Source organism: Trematosphaeria pertusa (genome assembly GCF_010094035.1).
Source record: "Trematosphaeria pertusa strain CBS 122368 unplaced genomic scaffold BU26scaffold_2, whole genome shotgun sequence".
Lineage (NCBI taxonomy): Eukaryota > Fungi > Ascomycota > Dothideomycetes > Pleosporales > Trematosphaeriaceae > Trematosphaeria > Trematosphaeria pertusa.
The window spans coordinates 3621041-3634153 of NW_022987213.1; the positions used below are offsets into that span (position 1 = coordinate 3621041).

At 54.7% G+C, this 13113-nt stretch overlaps 4 protein-coding genes across 4 annotated transcripts; 3 read left to right on the top strand and 1 right to left on the bottom strand.

Moving 5' to 3' along the window:
* Positions 1–80: 80 nt before the first annotated feature.
* On the top strand, positions 81–1076 carry BU26DRAFT_155528 (prenylated rab acceptor PRA1). Its single transcript, XM_033820047.1, has 2 exons — positions 81–145; positions 260–1076. Exon 2 carries the CDS (start codon positions 343–345, stop codon positions 865–867), a length of 525 nt encoding a protein of 174 aa, XP_033690415.1. The 5' UTR covers positions 81–145; positions 260–342; the 3' UTR covers positions 868–1076.
* On the top strand, positions 894–2447 carry BU26DRAFT_416027 (uncharacterized protein; the record flags this gene model as incomplete). The annotated part of the gene is made up of 3 exons (XM_033823142.1): positions 894–1748; positions 1803–2312; positions 2400–2447. The coding sequence occupies 3 exons, from the start codon at positions 894–896 to the stop codon at positions 2445–2447; spliced, it is 1413 nt and encodes a 470-aa protein (XP_033690416.1).
* Positions 2448–2955: 508 nt separating this feature from the next.
* Positions 2956–4147, top strand: BU26DRAFT_448830 (DnaJ-domain-containing protein). Its single transcript, XM_033824694.1, has 4 exons — positions 2956–3089; positions 3140–3157; positions 3207–3267; positions 3321–4147. The coding sequence occupies exons 1-4, from the start codon at positions 3083–3085 to the stop codon at positions 3931–3933; spliced, it is 699 nt and encodes a 232-aa protein (XP_033690417.1). The 5' UTR covers positions 2956–3082; the 3' UTR covers positions 3934–4147.
* A 1646-nt stretch (positions 4148–5793) lies between these two features.
* On the bottom strand, positions 5794–8396 carry BU26DRAFT_448832 (ArfGap-domain-containing protein). The gene is made up of 4 exons (XM_033824695.1): positions 8090–8396; positions 8021–8037; positions 7812–7922; positions 5794–7762 (listed from the first exon to the last, which is right to left on the bottom strand). The coding sequence occupies exons 1-4, from the start codon at positions 8202–8204 to the stop codon at positions 6104–6106; spliced, it is 1902 nt and encodes a 633-aa protein (XP_033690418.1). The 5' UTR covers positions 8205–8396; the 3' UTR covers positions 5794–6103.
* Between the last annotated feature and the right edge of the window lie 4717 nt (positions 8397–13113).

Sequence of the window (13113 nt, forward strand, 5' to 3'; positions counted from 1 at the left end):
AGGGGCCACCTTATTCAAAAGATTACCTCTGCTCTCCTCAGCCTCCAGCTGCACACGTACTGTTCCTCGCAACGCCCTCCCCTACGTCCGTATTCTCGCCAGACGCGTCAGCGACACCGTATTCTTGCGACTCTTCACCACACCTGTAAGGCACCCATTTTACTTAAATATTGCCATCTTTTCCTCGTTCAACAGGCCACATTTCCCCAGACTCCACCCCGGCATTCAGCACGATAGCTAACAATGGCCCCTAATTCAGACCTCGAAGCCCAGCAGCAGAACCTGCTCGATCTCGACGACCCTCAGCCAGCGCCTCCTCCCACCTCGCACTTCTTCCCAATCATGTCACGACTGAGCATTCCTCTGGACGCCCTGACGTCCAGATTCTCCGGGCGCTTCGATGGCCTGCGGTCGCAGTCGCTCTCCTCGCGCTTCGCGAACCTGCGCCCCATTTCCGAGTTCCTCGATGTGAAGCGCCTCTCGAAGCCCGCCAATTTCAGCGAAGTGCAGAGCAGGATCAACTACAACTTGGGCTACTTCTCGAGCAACTATGCGGCTGTCTTTGTCATGCTCAGCATCTACAGCCTGCTCACCAACATGATGCTGCTCTTCGTCATCTGCCTCGTGGTTGGCGGCATGTACGGTATTGGCAAGCTCCAAGGCAACGACCTTGAGCTCGGCAGCTGGCGCGCCACCACCTCCCAGCTCTACACCACGCTGCTTGTCATCGCTATCCCACTCGGCTTCTGGGCTTCTCCCTTCGCCACCGTTCTTTGGCTCATCGGAGCCTCGGGCGTCACTATTCTGGGCCATGCCGCATTCATGGACAAACCAATCGAGTCAGCTTTTTCCGAGGAGGCGGTCTAGGTGGTCGGCCGCGAGCTCCTTACACTATGCCCCCATGGGGAAGACCGCCAGGGGGACGAGGGGCAGATGTAGGGAGATATTTGCAGGAGGTGGAGGACGTGTATAGATTTCAAGAAGTGGACAGCGATGACGAGAAGAATGGCGTTATGTCAGATCCGGCTCATCAAAGGGTTTCCATCAGCAAGCAATATTTCAATCCGGATGAGCTTTATTTCAATGACATGGATATAAGAGCATGGGAGAGGAGAGCACAAGAATTGGACGCGCTGGCTTATGGGGAGGACTATGGATATCTGGAAGACGAAGGCTACTATGACGACGCGGGCGATGTTACCATGTCCGCGGCCGAATACGAGGAACTTCTCTTTCAACGCGTATTAGACAAGATTCGACTAGCCAGGGCGACTGGCGAGTCCGATGTACAGATCACTCCAGAAGAGCTTGATGCATACCAAGCAAGGCTTTTGGGGCGCCCAAGGGTGCCTGCAGCGCGCCCGCAAGTACCCAGAGCCAGGCCTGTAAGCGCACCTGTTCTCAACGGTAACGTTAGTACCGCGGGGGTTACTACATCAGGCAACGCTGCCGCATCGGGTTCGAGCAGCACACGGTCAAAGAAGAGTCAGCGACGGACATCCATTTTCGGATCCCGTCCAAAGAAGGAGAAATCCCGCAGCCGTACACGGGCCACCTCGAATGCATCGAACACGACCAGCCAACAACCTCCGCCTGTCTTCATTGTGCCAGGGCCAAATGGTCAGCCGGTATATGCTCCAATCAACGCCTATCAAGGTCGTATGCCTCGAGATCACCCCGTCCGCCCTTCTGGGTCGCCCTCAAGGCAAAGCTCTCGCTCTGCCTCCATCAGCAGCGACAGAGTCCCAGTGAGCGGCGGCAACAATACCGGAGATCTGGGAAGAGGATTGCGACAAGCGCAGACCCCTCCGCGAGTCAGCCCACCCCGAGATGTACCAGGAGCGTTCCCGTCGGGATCACCTCAAAGATCGCGGGACCCAACTCCACCGCATTCGGGGCGTCCTGCTTCCTCCTCGTCGCGCCAATCTACGCAGGATAGTATTGATTCTCAACTTGCCGATGGCACTGCTCGTCGGTCGTCTGTCCAGCAGACAGCGAGGCTTGTTCCCTTCCCTGTTACCGAGTACAAGCACTACACTGCGGAGCCCTATCATTACCAAGTAGCAGGTCAGGTTGCTACATCTCAGCCCTCATCATCTCAACCCCAGTTCGCTCGGAGAGTAGTCTCAGGGCCTGCCGGGAGCAATTACATGACAATGCCGCGCCGCGTTCCGGTCCCGGATCAGCGCGCAGCTGCGCCCATGTTGAGTGCTCAAGGTAGCCACTCTGATCCTGCACTTGTTCAGCGGGCCTCTGGGTCAAGGGCTGAGGTGAGTGATGAAGAGGACGGCCAAGGCGCCATTCTAGTCGATGTCGTACCTCAAGCTGACGACAAAAGTTACAAGGTGCAAACCGTCAAGACGTCTACAAAAGAAGGGTCGAGTGGTGGAAGCAACAAGGATAGCGAGCGACGGAGGAGAAGCGGGCGTAGCCGGAGGAAGTATTAATGCTCACCACTATCCATGCTCTTGTAATTCATGTCATGTCTGGGAGGCTTCTATTACTTTCGGTTCTTGTGTTATTCCTTGCATAACATCTTTTAATGCTTGGTTTCTGTTGTTTCTTTGGATGGTGCTGGAGGTTATTGAGCATTGCGCCGGGTACATTGGCGCGCAGGGTGGTTTTAGGTTTTCATATGCAGGTGCACCGATGGTGCTCAGGGTGCTACTTTTGGGAATGCATTTGCTTAAAGCTCGAATTCTACCTCCCTACGTCGCTGGGACTGGTGCGCCCTATGTGTCGATGTCCGCCCACCAAGCAGGGTGTCCATAGAGCTTCACGGTTTCAGGCTTGACCTATATTCTCTACCACCTAAATGCACTAATTGACAGGTTCGAGTGGTGTGCAAATGCCCAGGTGAAGGGTCTCTCATGTGTCGGATGACGAGCCACAGTGGCTGAAACCCGATCCAGGTCCAGAAGCGGACAGCTACGTCATCTCCCGAACTTTAGTAGACAAACCACACTTCGCGCCCTTGGAGCGCTCTACTTACCTACCAGCTTTGGCCAGATATCCCTTACCATACTAGGTCCCCGTCCTTTCGTCTTCTCTCTGCGCCCTAAAAACTCCTAGATACCTCATCATGTCTAGTAAGCATCCTGCCATCACACCTTGACGAGCTCCAGGCTGACTTTCGCAGCTCCATCAGTAGACTACTGTAAGCTCCCAACTCCCCAGTAATACGTACAGACACTCATGCTTACTAGATGCCACTCTCGAAATTGACTCCAAAGCATCCCAGCAACAAATTCGCGATGCCTACAAGAAGTATGCGCTCCAACAGGTACTTCCTCTACGTGCTCAGCCTAACCCACCTCCAGAGCCGCTCTAAAACACCACCCCGACCGCGTCCCCTCCGACTCCCCAGAGCGCACCGCCCGCACCAAGAAATTCCAACAGATAAACGACGCCTACTATACGCTCTCAGACCCAACCCGCCGCCGCGAGTACGACGCCGCGCGTAGCTACAACTTCAACTTCACAGGCACAACCGCCACCCCCGACTCCGAATATGAAGAAGAAGTCCCACGCGCCAACACCGCCGGCGGCGGCTTCCCTTGGTCCGCTTTCGGCTTCGGCAGCGCACCTGCCGGCGACAACGAGGAAAGCCACAACCGCTTCTCGAACGAGCAGTTCGGCGGCATGTTCGAGGAGATGCTGAGGGAGGAAGGTATGGCGGAGGGAGATCAGGCGAGCCCAACGGGCAAGTTCTGGAGCGTTATTGGTGGGCTGAGTGGAGGGACTATGGGGTTTATAGTGGCGAACTTCCCGGGCATGGTTGCTGGCGCTGTGGCTGGCAATAGGCTGGGGGCAATTCGAGACGCGAAGGGCAAAAGTGTGTATTCGGTGTTCCAGGAGTTGCCGCAGGCGGATAAGGCGAGGCTGTTGAGTGACCTGGCGGCGAAGGTGTTTGCGCATGCGGTGGGCTCATAAGGGAGATGCGTGCAAATACCTGAGCAGTGTGATTGCTTGAGCCTCTTTGTTATGGGAGTAATGGTCGGGTAGGGATTGGTAATGATATCCTGAGGTTTTGGGTCTTTGGTCATCTGATTTAGATAGGAGGAATACACATGGTGCATTGGATCTTTCTTCTTCCCCTCGAACGCAGTTCACTATGCTATTCTTTACTCAGTCGGTGTGTTGGAAGTGCAAACTCAGTCAGAGTATACAATCACTATGATAGATAAGCATGGAATTATGTTGGAAACCAAAATCTACCCAATCCTTTGTGACCTGGCACAGTGAAGTGAAGCCTGTCTCTCAACTCCTGAACTCCCAAGCATTGCCGCTTGAAGAGACACAGGATGGATATATCTAAAGCCAGAGAACGTGGAAAGCAACTCATGAAATCCAAAAATCCTCCAATATAATCACACTCTACCATCCCCTCCTCATACACAAGCATAGCCAAGCACATCATCCTTCTCACCTCATTCCTTCGATCCAGCCTCTCTTCGAGCACTTCGGTAATCAAACGTTGAACATTATCTTCGTAAATCATGACCACCTCCCGCTTTCCATAGATTAAAGGAAGGATCAGCTCTTTCCCTACCCCCCTACATAAACGTCTGCGCCATCTTCGCCAAACTCGCCAACCCCCCAATCCCACTCGCCATACTCTGCAAATTCATCCCACCACCACCCCTCTCGTCCCTCCCATATCCCTCACTCCCATAATACCCACCAGCATGTCCACTCCCCGCATACCCTCCCCTCGCCCCCTTTCCACCCATCTCAGGCAGGTTAACGCCAAACTGCCGCGCCAGCTTGTGCAGTACGCCGCCGCTGACCAGCGGCATTATCACCATGAAGAACACTTTGAACGGGTGGCGCTGCGCGTACGACCACAGCTGGTGCAGCAGGTGGCGGAATTTGTGGTATAGGTATTTGATGTAGCCGTCGCGGGGCGAGCGTTTGTAGCGCGAGGTGGAGCTGTGGTGGCGCGAGGACGAGGAGTAGGAGGAGCCGGCGTATGAGCGTGCGTAGCCGGGGCGCGAGGAGGAGTGGTGGCGCGAGGAGGAGCTCGAGAACCAGCCCATCGTGGAAATCTCGACTTGTGTTTGGGATTGCGGGTGTGAGATAAAGGTGGGGCTTTTCGGGTATCGTTCGAATCGAATCGAGGTGGGAGGTGCGCGAGGCTTGAGATCTGGAGTGAGCTCGGGAATATATGAAGCTCAGTGCATTCGAGATATGCGGTCTTTGGTGTCGCAATGACTCTTCCTGTATCGGGCAGCCACGTAAACGTCCAGACTCTTCTTTCGCAGCCCCTCCGGTCAAAGTGGAGCCTTGTAAATTGGGCTGCAATCCCTCTCTTCTCTCAATCGCAAGCTCTCGCTCTCACTCGCTGAGCTCCGGACAGATCCACAAAGCGCGGGGCCGCCTGCGTCAAAAGCTCACAACTTCGTCCAAACTCGCCGATATCGATACAACGCCCGGGAAAAGCGTGGGACAAGTGATGTCGCTTCGAGCGGGAGATTCTCCTCATAAAAGGGTTGCAGGAACTTGTGGAGTTCCGGGGACGATCCTCGCGAAGCTAACAGACCGCTTTTTGCGTGGTTGGCTTGATCCCTGCAGGAGTTGGACCCCAACCTCCTCTTGCCAAGCAGCCCGAGCACATGCACGGTGTTTTGCGTGAACCGGCGTGCGAGGTTGTGATTGGCTGGGGTGGAGAGGGGCATGGTACAGCGAGGGACGTGTGGATTTGTGTACATGTTGAAGAGTCTTACGGAGGAGCCGCAAAGGGGACATGGTGTTTACATTGGATAGAGGCGTGGGGTTTGCTCCGAAAGGGGACTGTGCACAGAAGGACGAGTGAGTGGCAGTGGAACCGGAAGCTCTCCCCAATGCTTGGAAATACGTAGGCTCTTGTTGCCCTTCAGAGCGAGAACAGTGACTGACCAGAAATGACAGAATTGTAAGCATTAAAAGTGCGCTATCGAGATGCCCCATATCCAAAAGTAATAGGTAATCTTACATACAACATCCGCATGGCATATCCCATATCCAATACCCTAACCCCCTGTTCAAAAAGGTGCTATGAACGAAGAAGTATCCAACATCAAACTATGCGAATATGCACAAAAATGCAAAATATCGTAAATGATCACCGTCTGAAGCTCGAACTCAATCCAGAAAAGGCGTCGGGAGAATGTCGTCCACCCATCAAGCCCGCAAAATCCACGCTCTCGTTGCTTACGTGCCGGACGCCCTGCTGCTGTGCTGAGAATGACGTGGGTTGCTGTTGGGCCGTCTGAGGCGCTTGGGCTGAGGCGAAAGGATTCAGGTGGCCTGGTGTAGGAGCAGCGGGTGCAACTGCTTGGGCTGGTGCCGGAGGAGTTTGAGACTGCTCTGACCGCTGAGGTGCCAACTGCGGATAGTTGTACAGAGCAAGTATAGAGTTCTTGTCAAAGCCTGCTTGCGATTGTTGGTAGCTCGGTTGCTGGTAGCCGGTTTGCTGACTCTGAAAAGGATTTGACGCCTGAGCAAACGGTGTCTGAGTGTTTTGTTGCTGCTGCATCATGAACGGATTCTGACCCTGTTGCGGTTGCTGAGGCTGAGGTTGTGGTTGAGCTGGTGGCTGGCCAAAAGGATTCGAATTGAGAGTATTTGTCGGCGTGAACATCTGACTTCGTGTGGACTTCAAAAACGGATTTCCAGGGCTCGTAGGAGAAGACATCGACGGGTATTGCTGTTGCTGAGGCTGATAAAATGAACTGTACTGCTGCGGTAGTTGGGGCATAGGTGGCGGCGTAAATGACTGATGAAATGGGTTTGTTTGTGGGTATTGCGGTGACTGATGCTGACCATATCCTCCAGTTCTGTTTGGAAACAAAGGTTGCTGTGGCTGTTGATGTGATAACTGAAGGCCTTGGAATGACTGCTCTAAACTATGCGGTTGCTGGACAAATGGATTCTGCTGTTGTGCGAGATACTGCTGTTGCTGGGGAAAGCCATGTTGGAATTGGCCTCCCTGAGCTTGCGACAAGAATGGATTGTAGGGATTGGATGGCGATGTTGGCTGAGCTGATGGACCTCCAAAGGGCGGCTGCTGAGTCTGAATCGGCGCGGGCTGGAGTTGTTGCTGCGGTAAGGGGGCTACGGCGTCTAGGGCATCAAACGGATTGGCCGACGTGGTGGCCGCGGGCATAGTGTGGCTCTTCTCTATCATTAGCCCGTTCAAGTTTACCCCACCCTTTGCAGGCGGAGTAGGCGTACTGCCTCTTGACTTGGTGGGATTTTGTTCGCCCAATCTGATCAACGCTTCCACGGCTCTGTCCAGGTTGCCGTTGAGGCCCCTCAGCACCGTCGAATTACGTTTTTCGTCCGGAAACCCCATATCTCTTAAGGTGGCCAGCTTTGACTCCAACCCGTCACCAGAAGTGTTTACGTTGGATCCAAATACCCTAGACGGCTTATTCACCCTTGGTGGAGATGTATCCTGCCCGCTGAAGCCGCTTAGTCCAGGCGATACCGGGGGTGTGACATTCTTAGGGAATGTTGAAGCCTTTTGCAATCCAAACCCAAAACGCTTCGTCGGTTTCGGAGGGAGGGGTGGAGGTCTATCTTCTACCGAGCTCGAGCTTCCGGTGTTCGATCGCGTGCCAGGCCGTGAGTCGTTCATGAAAGTTCGCTGCTCATACTTCTGCCGAATGAATCTTTCCATTGCGCTATCCACCTCGTCGATGTCGATCGGTATCTGCGGCTTTATGTTGCGAGGATTGTAGGCTTTGTTGGATTCGACGTTGCCAATGCGCTTCATGTTCTAGAAACCGTCAATCTTCCCCCTGGCATAGGCATGCGCGGGTTCTTACATCCACCTGCGCGTTGTCCCACTTGTCCATGCTCAGGGACTTGACTTTGGAGATGTGCGTGCCCAGCTTGCGGTGGAGGGCGGCGCACCGCATGCACAGGAAGATACCCAGCTGGAGCGGTGTTAGCAACGGGCGCAAGGCGCATTCAGGAAAGGAGACGATTGTTTGGCGGTGTGTTCATCGCGTCGTGCTTGAAAGGGGCCACTCACACTCCAGCTTGCCCATCCTACGCATCGTCAGCCGATTGTAAGCCGGTCCGGGTCTGCGAATTCACTCACCTGGATTGCGCGCGCCGCAGTCCGCACATACGCCATTTCCAGGGACAGTCTTAATAAGCTCTTGCAGCGTGCGCTCGTTGCGCGCTTGCTGGCGCTTGTTCAGAGCGGATGCCATGGCCTGTGTTGCGGGAGGAGCAGAGGCTCGCGCGACCCAGCGAAGGACGGAGCGCAGACGTGCACGAGGACAACACGCGGGGATGTCAGGAGCTCGTGGCGGGCGAACGGGCGGTCGCTTCAAACAGCAACGCAGTTTATCGACGTTGGTAAGGTTCCATGGCCGGAGGGGAGTAGAGGAAGAAGAAAAGGGAGCTCGAGGACCGTTCCGCTAATCGGGACGGGGATGATGGAAGCGAAGGGCCGCCTCAGCACTCAGCAACGTGGGAGGCTTGCAACCTTGCAACCTTGCAACGCAGCGCAACCCAAAGGCCTGGATCCGGCCTCTGGTCAATCCTTGGTTGCGACCCCTATGAAGTCTCTTACGTTTGGTTCTGCCTCAGAGCCCGCATCTATGTGATAAACATGGCTACAGAGCAGTCCAAACGTTGGCGACGACTGAATCAGCAAGATGAAGTGGCTTTCACGCACAAAAGCCACTCCCATGCCACTGCCAGAATGCCATGCCATCCAACCACGAGGCTGCCGAAACTCAACGTCCCGTCTTTCAAGGCCTTGATCCCTACTTAAACAACAAGACGTTCGCGCTTGATAGCTGTGAAGAGGTAGTCTATCTGTTCTTCGGATTAACTCCTGATTGATGAATTCCCGGATACTTTGCGTCCTCAGGGGTAGGCCGGCCTGAGGAGCCAGACCTCTCCCTCTTCGGTCCAATTCCAGCATCTGTTAGTCCTACACCAAGCTTTAGCACGAAAGGCACCGTCAGCTGAGTTCGAAGAGGAACGCTGCTGTCCGCCATCATCTCGTGCGAAAGCTGAGATGTCTGAGACCGCAGGTGCACCTCCGTTCCATTGCACAGGTACAGAAGCCTAAAAGGTCCAGTTCACTCTAGTACGCCAATATGACAGACCATTCTATGGGGAAAGAAGTGGCAGTTGATTATGCGTTCATGTTTTATGAATGTGTGATGAAGAGACGCAGCTCGACGCCTGAGCGAAATTTCATCGGCTGGAGTGCCAAGACCCAATCGCGGGCCGTCGATTTTCCGAGACCTGAATTTTCTTTGAGTTCCGCCCACCGCCTTCCGATCCCTCATCCAATGCACACATGGCACCAATGTACTCGCATTACTTCGATAGGAATAGGAACGTTGCTCATGTGGCATTGATCAGTGTTCAGTCATGCCCAGGCAGGGCAACGCTTTACGTTCGAATTATACCCCACAATTACCTGCTTCCTGGATCAGCTATCCATGGCCTGGGAGCTTTAAGGTTCTCGTTCAGTGGGAGATGGACATAGGTTCTTAGCAGACACCGTGTCTTTCCCACCCTGCTCGTTGCGATCTCCACGGACGAGCGGGACTATGAAAGACATACATCTTACCGTTCCGCAAGCTGATGAGGATTACAATACAGCTTGCTGCATGCTGAAGAGCAGGAGGTGGACCCCGACTGTGCAGTATCGGGTTGATCCCGTCTAGTTGCCACCAGTGTCGGCAGCGCGTCATGCAGCTAAATAGCTGCGAAGGGGACGACGCGTCATTCGGGGAGTTGGGTCGCGCACCCAAGCCTCCCGCTTGAACCTGGGACCTCTACACCGTTGTTCAAAGCCCGGCGGAACACCTCGATTCTAGATCGCAGGCACCACCCGCATGGATGTTTCCTCTTTCCTCAAGCTTCGTATTTGTTCTAGCGGACCTAGAAGCCATCTCCTGCGGACGGCCATGCATGTTGGAAGGACTGTATAGGCCACCACGGTACTCGGCCTGGCGAGGCTTCCAGCTCGATTCCATTTTTGGATCAAGAGGAGCGCACAAGTGTGCACGGCCGCTCTATGTGCCATGCTCCACAGTGTCTCCTCCCAAGTGGTGGCTGGGGGCACCTCTACTCTTCAGTGGCTCATATGTGATACGAAAGTCTACCGTTCGGATCTCTAAAGGCTCGGATGGAGTTACCCGTAGCCTAATTGGCTTCAAGTCGCGATACCTGATCGAGGAGTCGTATCTGGGCTCGAGCACGGCCACGAAGGCTATCCCGCTTAGATACCTCCAAGTCTTCCGGCATAGCTCAGGGCTTTAGTGAGGCTTGATCCATATGCTTTTCTTAGATGCGAGATATGGCGCTGGCTTTGTTTTGCTCTACCCTCTGAAGAACGCCATGCTCGGCAATGTCTCTTACAAAAAGGGTAGAGAGCCCTACGTGCCTCTACCCGGCAAAGGCCCATCCACAATACGAATGCTTAAACGTTGGAATCCCACGCGGCTCGGGTGGACGAACTCAAATAAGGTGCTTACTCTTCGTCAATCACACGGTCAGCCGCACTTTTATCAATTCAGATGCCGTTGTGGCTGTGCTTCTCAAAATAACTTGTCAAGCTGAGTACCTCTCCTACATCCCGGAAAGATGACTCGGTCAGATAGGTAAAAGAGAAGGGTCGCGGTCGCTCGATCCGAGAGTGGCGCATGCGGCGTCACTGGTGCCGAAGGCGTCGCCGAAGTGCAGCGAAGGGCTTCTTTCCTGTGCCGCGGTCGTGGTTATTTTAAACACCCATGATAAAGCTTAAACATACCAATAGGGAATTTTTCCATCGCTGTGGAATCCGTTGTTGTGGCTGGGTGAGGCACGGGATTAATACGTATAGTTAAGCCCATATTACGGAGGAGAATCAGGCCGAGCTTACGTCTTCTCCCCAGATGTGCCCAAGGCACCGATCAGCCGTTCGACGTCACCACGGTGATGGCAGAGCATGCTCTGGAGTGAGACCGGCATGAGATGTTGCCGGTAATCTGATTTCGCTATGGCGAAGTTGGGCGTCTTCAACAATGCCTAGAACTCTGCGACGACGGGGACATTTGTGCTGTGGTTTCGTCGGCAGCACTAGAAGGGAGGAGGTCTCCGGGATTACTTCGATAGAGAATTGCAATCGAGAGGGGCGCCTGCGGACGACGCCGATGCGTGTATGGTTCCCGATGCACGATGCCTTCACCCCTGAGCAGTCTTCACGGACCCACACGAGGGGGTGAAAGGGGACGATCTGCCCCCATTGCTGTTAGGTCTGAGATTATACGGAGTGGAATCCTGGAGAACCCAATTCAGCGCGGACATGGAAGGTTCAGTGTCAATCTTTACTGAGCTGAACCTTGGAGCAACCGTAAATCTTTCCCTCAACATCAGTAGATACATACTTGGGGATCTGCCAGCTGAATGCAGCTGAAATGCCGCAGTGTCTTGCGCAATTTCTCAACCACTTTGTCGATATTAGAGAAACTCAGACGGTTGGAAGGAGCATCAAGAATTTGAAAACCTTCTCGAAAGACGTGCAGAGAGTGGTGCGAGGAATACGCGGAGCTTCTGCCCTCGGTGGGTCCGACCACTCTTGAGTCTGCATCACCACGCCTTGACGCTGCCGAGGGTGAAAGCAACGAGCTTTTTGGCGACCGGTGAACTGACCGCACGCTTTATGAAGAATAGCTCCTCTGTGACTTTTACCGCTTCTTCTGTGCCGAGGTGGGGTGTCCACGTCGGATCACATCTCGTCTCCTGCATGGAGCCGGCATCGATGCACCTTGCTAGGGCCGCGAGAGTGGGACTGACCACGCTGTTCCTCTATTCCACCCAGTAGGGAGGCGTGATTTGAGAATAAGTGCCATATTTACCCGGGACACCGGGACTGGGCTCTGTTGCTTCTAGTATCTGCGATCGTGAAGGTCGAGAAAAGACGGTCAGGGAGGAGATTGAGGCATTTAGCGCCCAAGGCGGACTCGTGGTAGCATGCTTCTCGAAGCGCATTCCCTACATGTGCCTGCTTCGTTCCATAGTCTCCGCATACAGTGCAGTGATGATGCAAAACATCGTGAGGTTGGAGTCGGTCTGTCGTGCCTGCACCGCCACACACAAATGGAAGCTACGACCCACACCTGAGGCGATGATTGGTCCGTCCCAGACGCCACGGCGGATGCAGCCAATCAGTTGCGCACGCCGGCTCGCTCCTCACGAACTTGCATGTCGACCTGACCGCCTCGACTTCCCTTCTGCATCACGGCTCTTGAAAGGCTTCCGCCCGCCAAACCAAGCGTCTCAACGTCGCACACCGATAGAGGCTGCCTTGCGCGCCTGCTACATCACCCTTCTCGCCTGTCTCTCCGCTCGTCGCTTCGGCGAAGACCGCCCGGCTTTTCTGACTGTCGAAATCCAGTAGCGTCCCCCGGCCTCGCAGAGTCAGAAACTGGCATGCCTCCGCTTGCAGGACGGCTGAAGCTCCATCTTAGCGATGCGCTGTGCTTTATTCACGCCCTTCACGCAAGGGTCATGCAGCTCGATGCTAGTTCGACTCACAGCCGGTCGGAGGTTGAATGATGTCAAGGCAGCGGGCTGCAAAAAGGCAGCAACAACCGGAGGCTGAAGCACTGCCACGTCTTGATTTAGGTTCTGAGAAGAGGTGCTCCCGGTACCTCTCTCTTCACGAGAGACCTCTAGGCCAATAACATTGCTGCCTCAGCGTTCTGGGTCCCATGCGCGCCGGGCTGAACAGTAGCCTTGTCGACGGGGCCAGGACAATGCGGCCCTCCCGAGAAATCTTGCCAATCTAACGGTAACGAGCGATGCAGGTACTTGAAGCGGGACCCAATTGCTTCCTCTGGGTACGGAATGGCGTCGTCCTCGCTCAAACCAGGCCAATCGCTGGCTTCCTCTGCGTGGTCTCGGCCGCTTGTGCGAAGGGCCCTACAGGGCTGGCATGTGGGACTACCGCGCTTTGGTCCCGTTGCGGGCCCCTGACCGGTGAATTTAGCAAGGTTCAGTAAGACGTCATGGTTCGAAGCTCACGCGGCCGTAGCTTTACGGGAGAGCCGAGCTGGCTTACCGGGTTACGGCAGCCCTGCTTCCTACAGAAGCCTCCATATCTCGCGTCGA

What these genes read in the sequence shown, in the direction of transcription:
- BU26DRAFT_155528 (XM_033820047.1), top strand. Translation starts at nt 343, where the DNA reads ATGTCACGACTGAGCATTCCTCTGGACGCCCTGACGTCCAGATTCTCC.
- BU26DRAFT_448830 (XM_033824694.1), top strand. An exon ending in ATTCGCGATGCCTACAAGAA is followed by an intron (nt 3,268 to 3,320) that starts GTATGCGCTCCA and finishes ACCCACCTCCAG; the next exon opens with AGCCGCTCTAAAACACCACC.
- BU26DRAFT_448832 (XM_033824695.1), bottom strand. Translation starts at nt 8,204, where the DNA reads ATGGCATCCGCTCTGAACAAGCGCCAGCAAGCGCGCAACGAGCGCACG. An exon ending in GGGACAACGCGCAGGTGGAT is followed by an intron (nt 7,763 to 7,811) that starts GTAAGAACCCGC and finishes GACGGTTTCTAG; the next exon opens with AACATGAAGCGCATTGGCAA.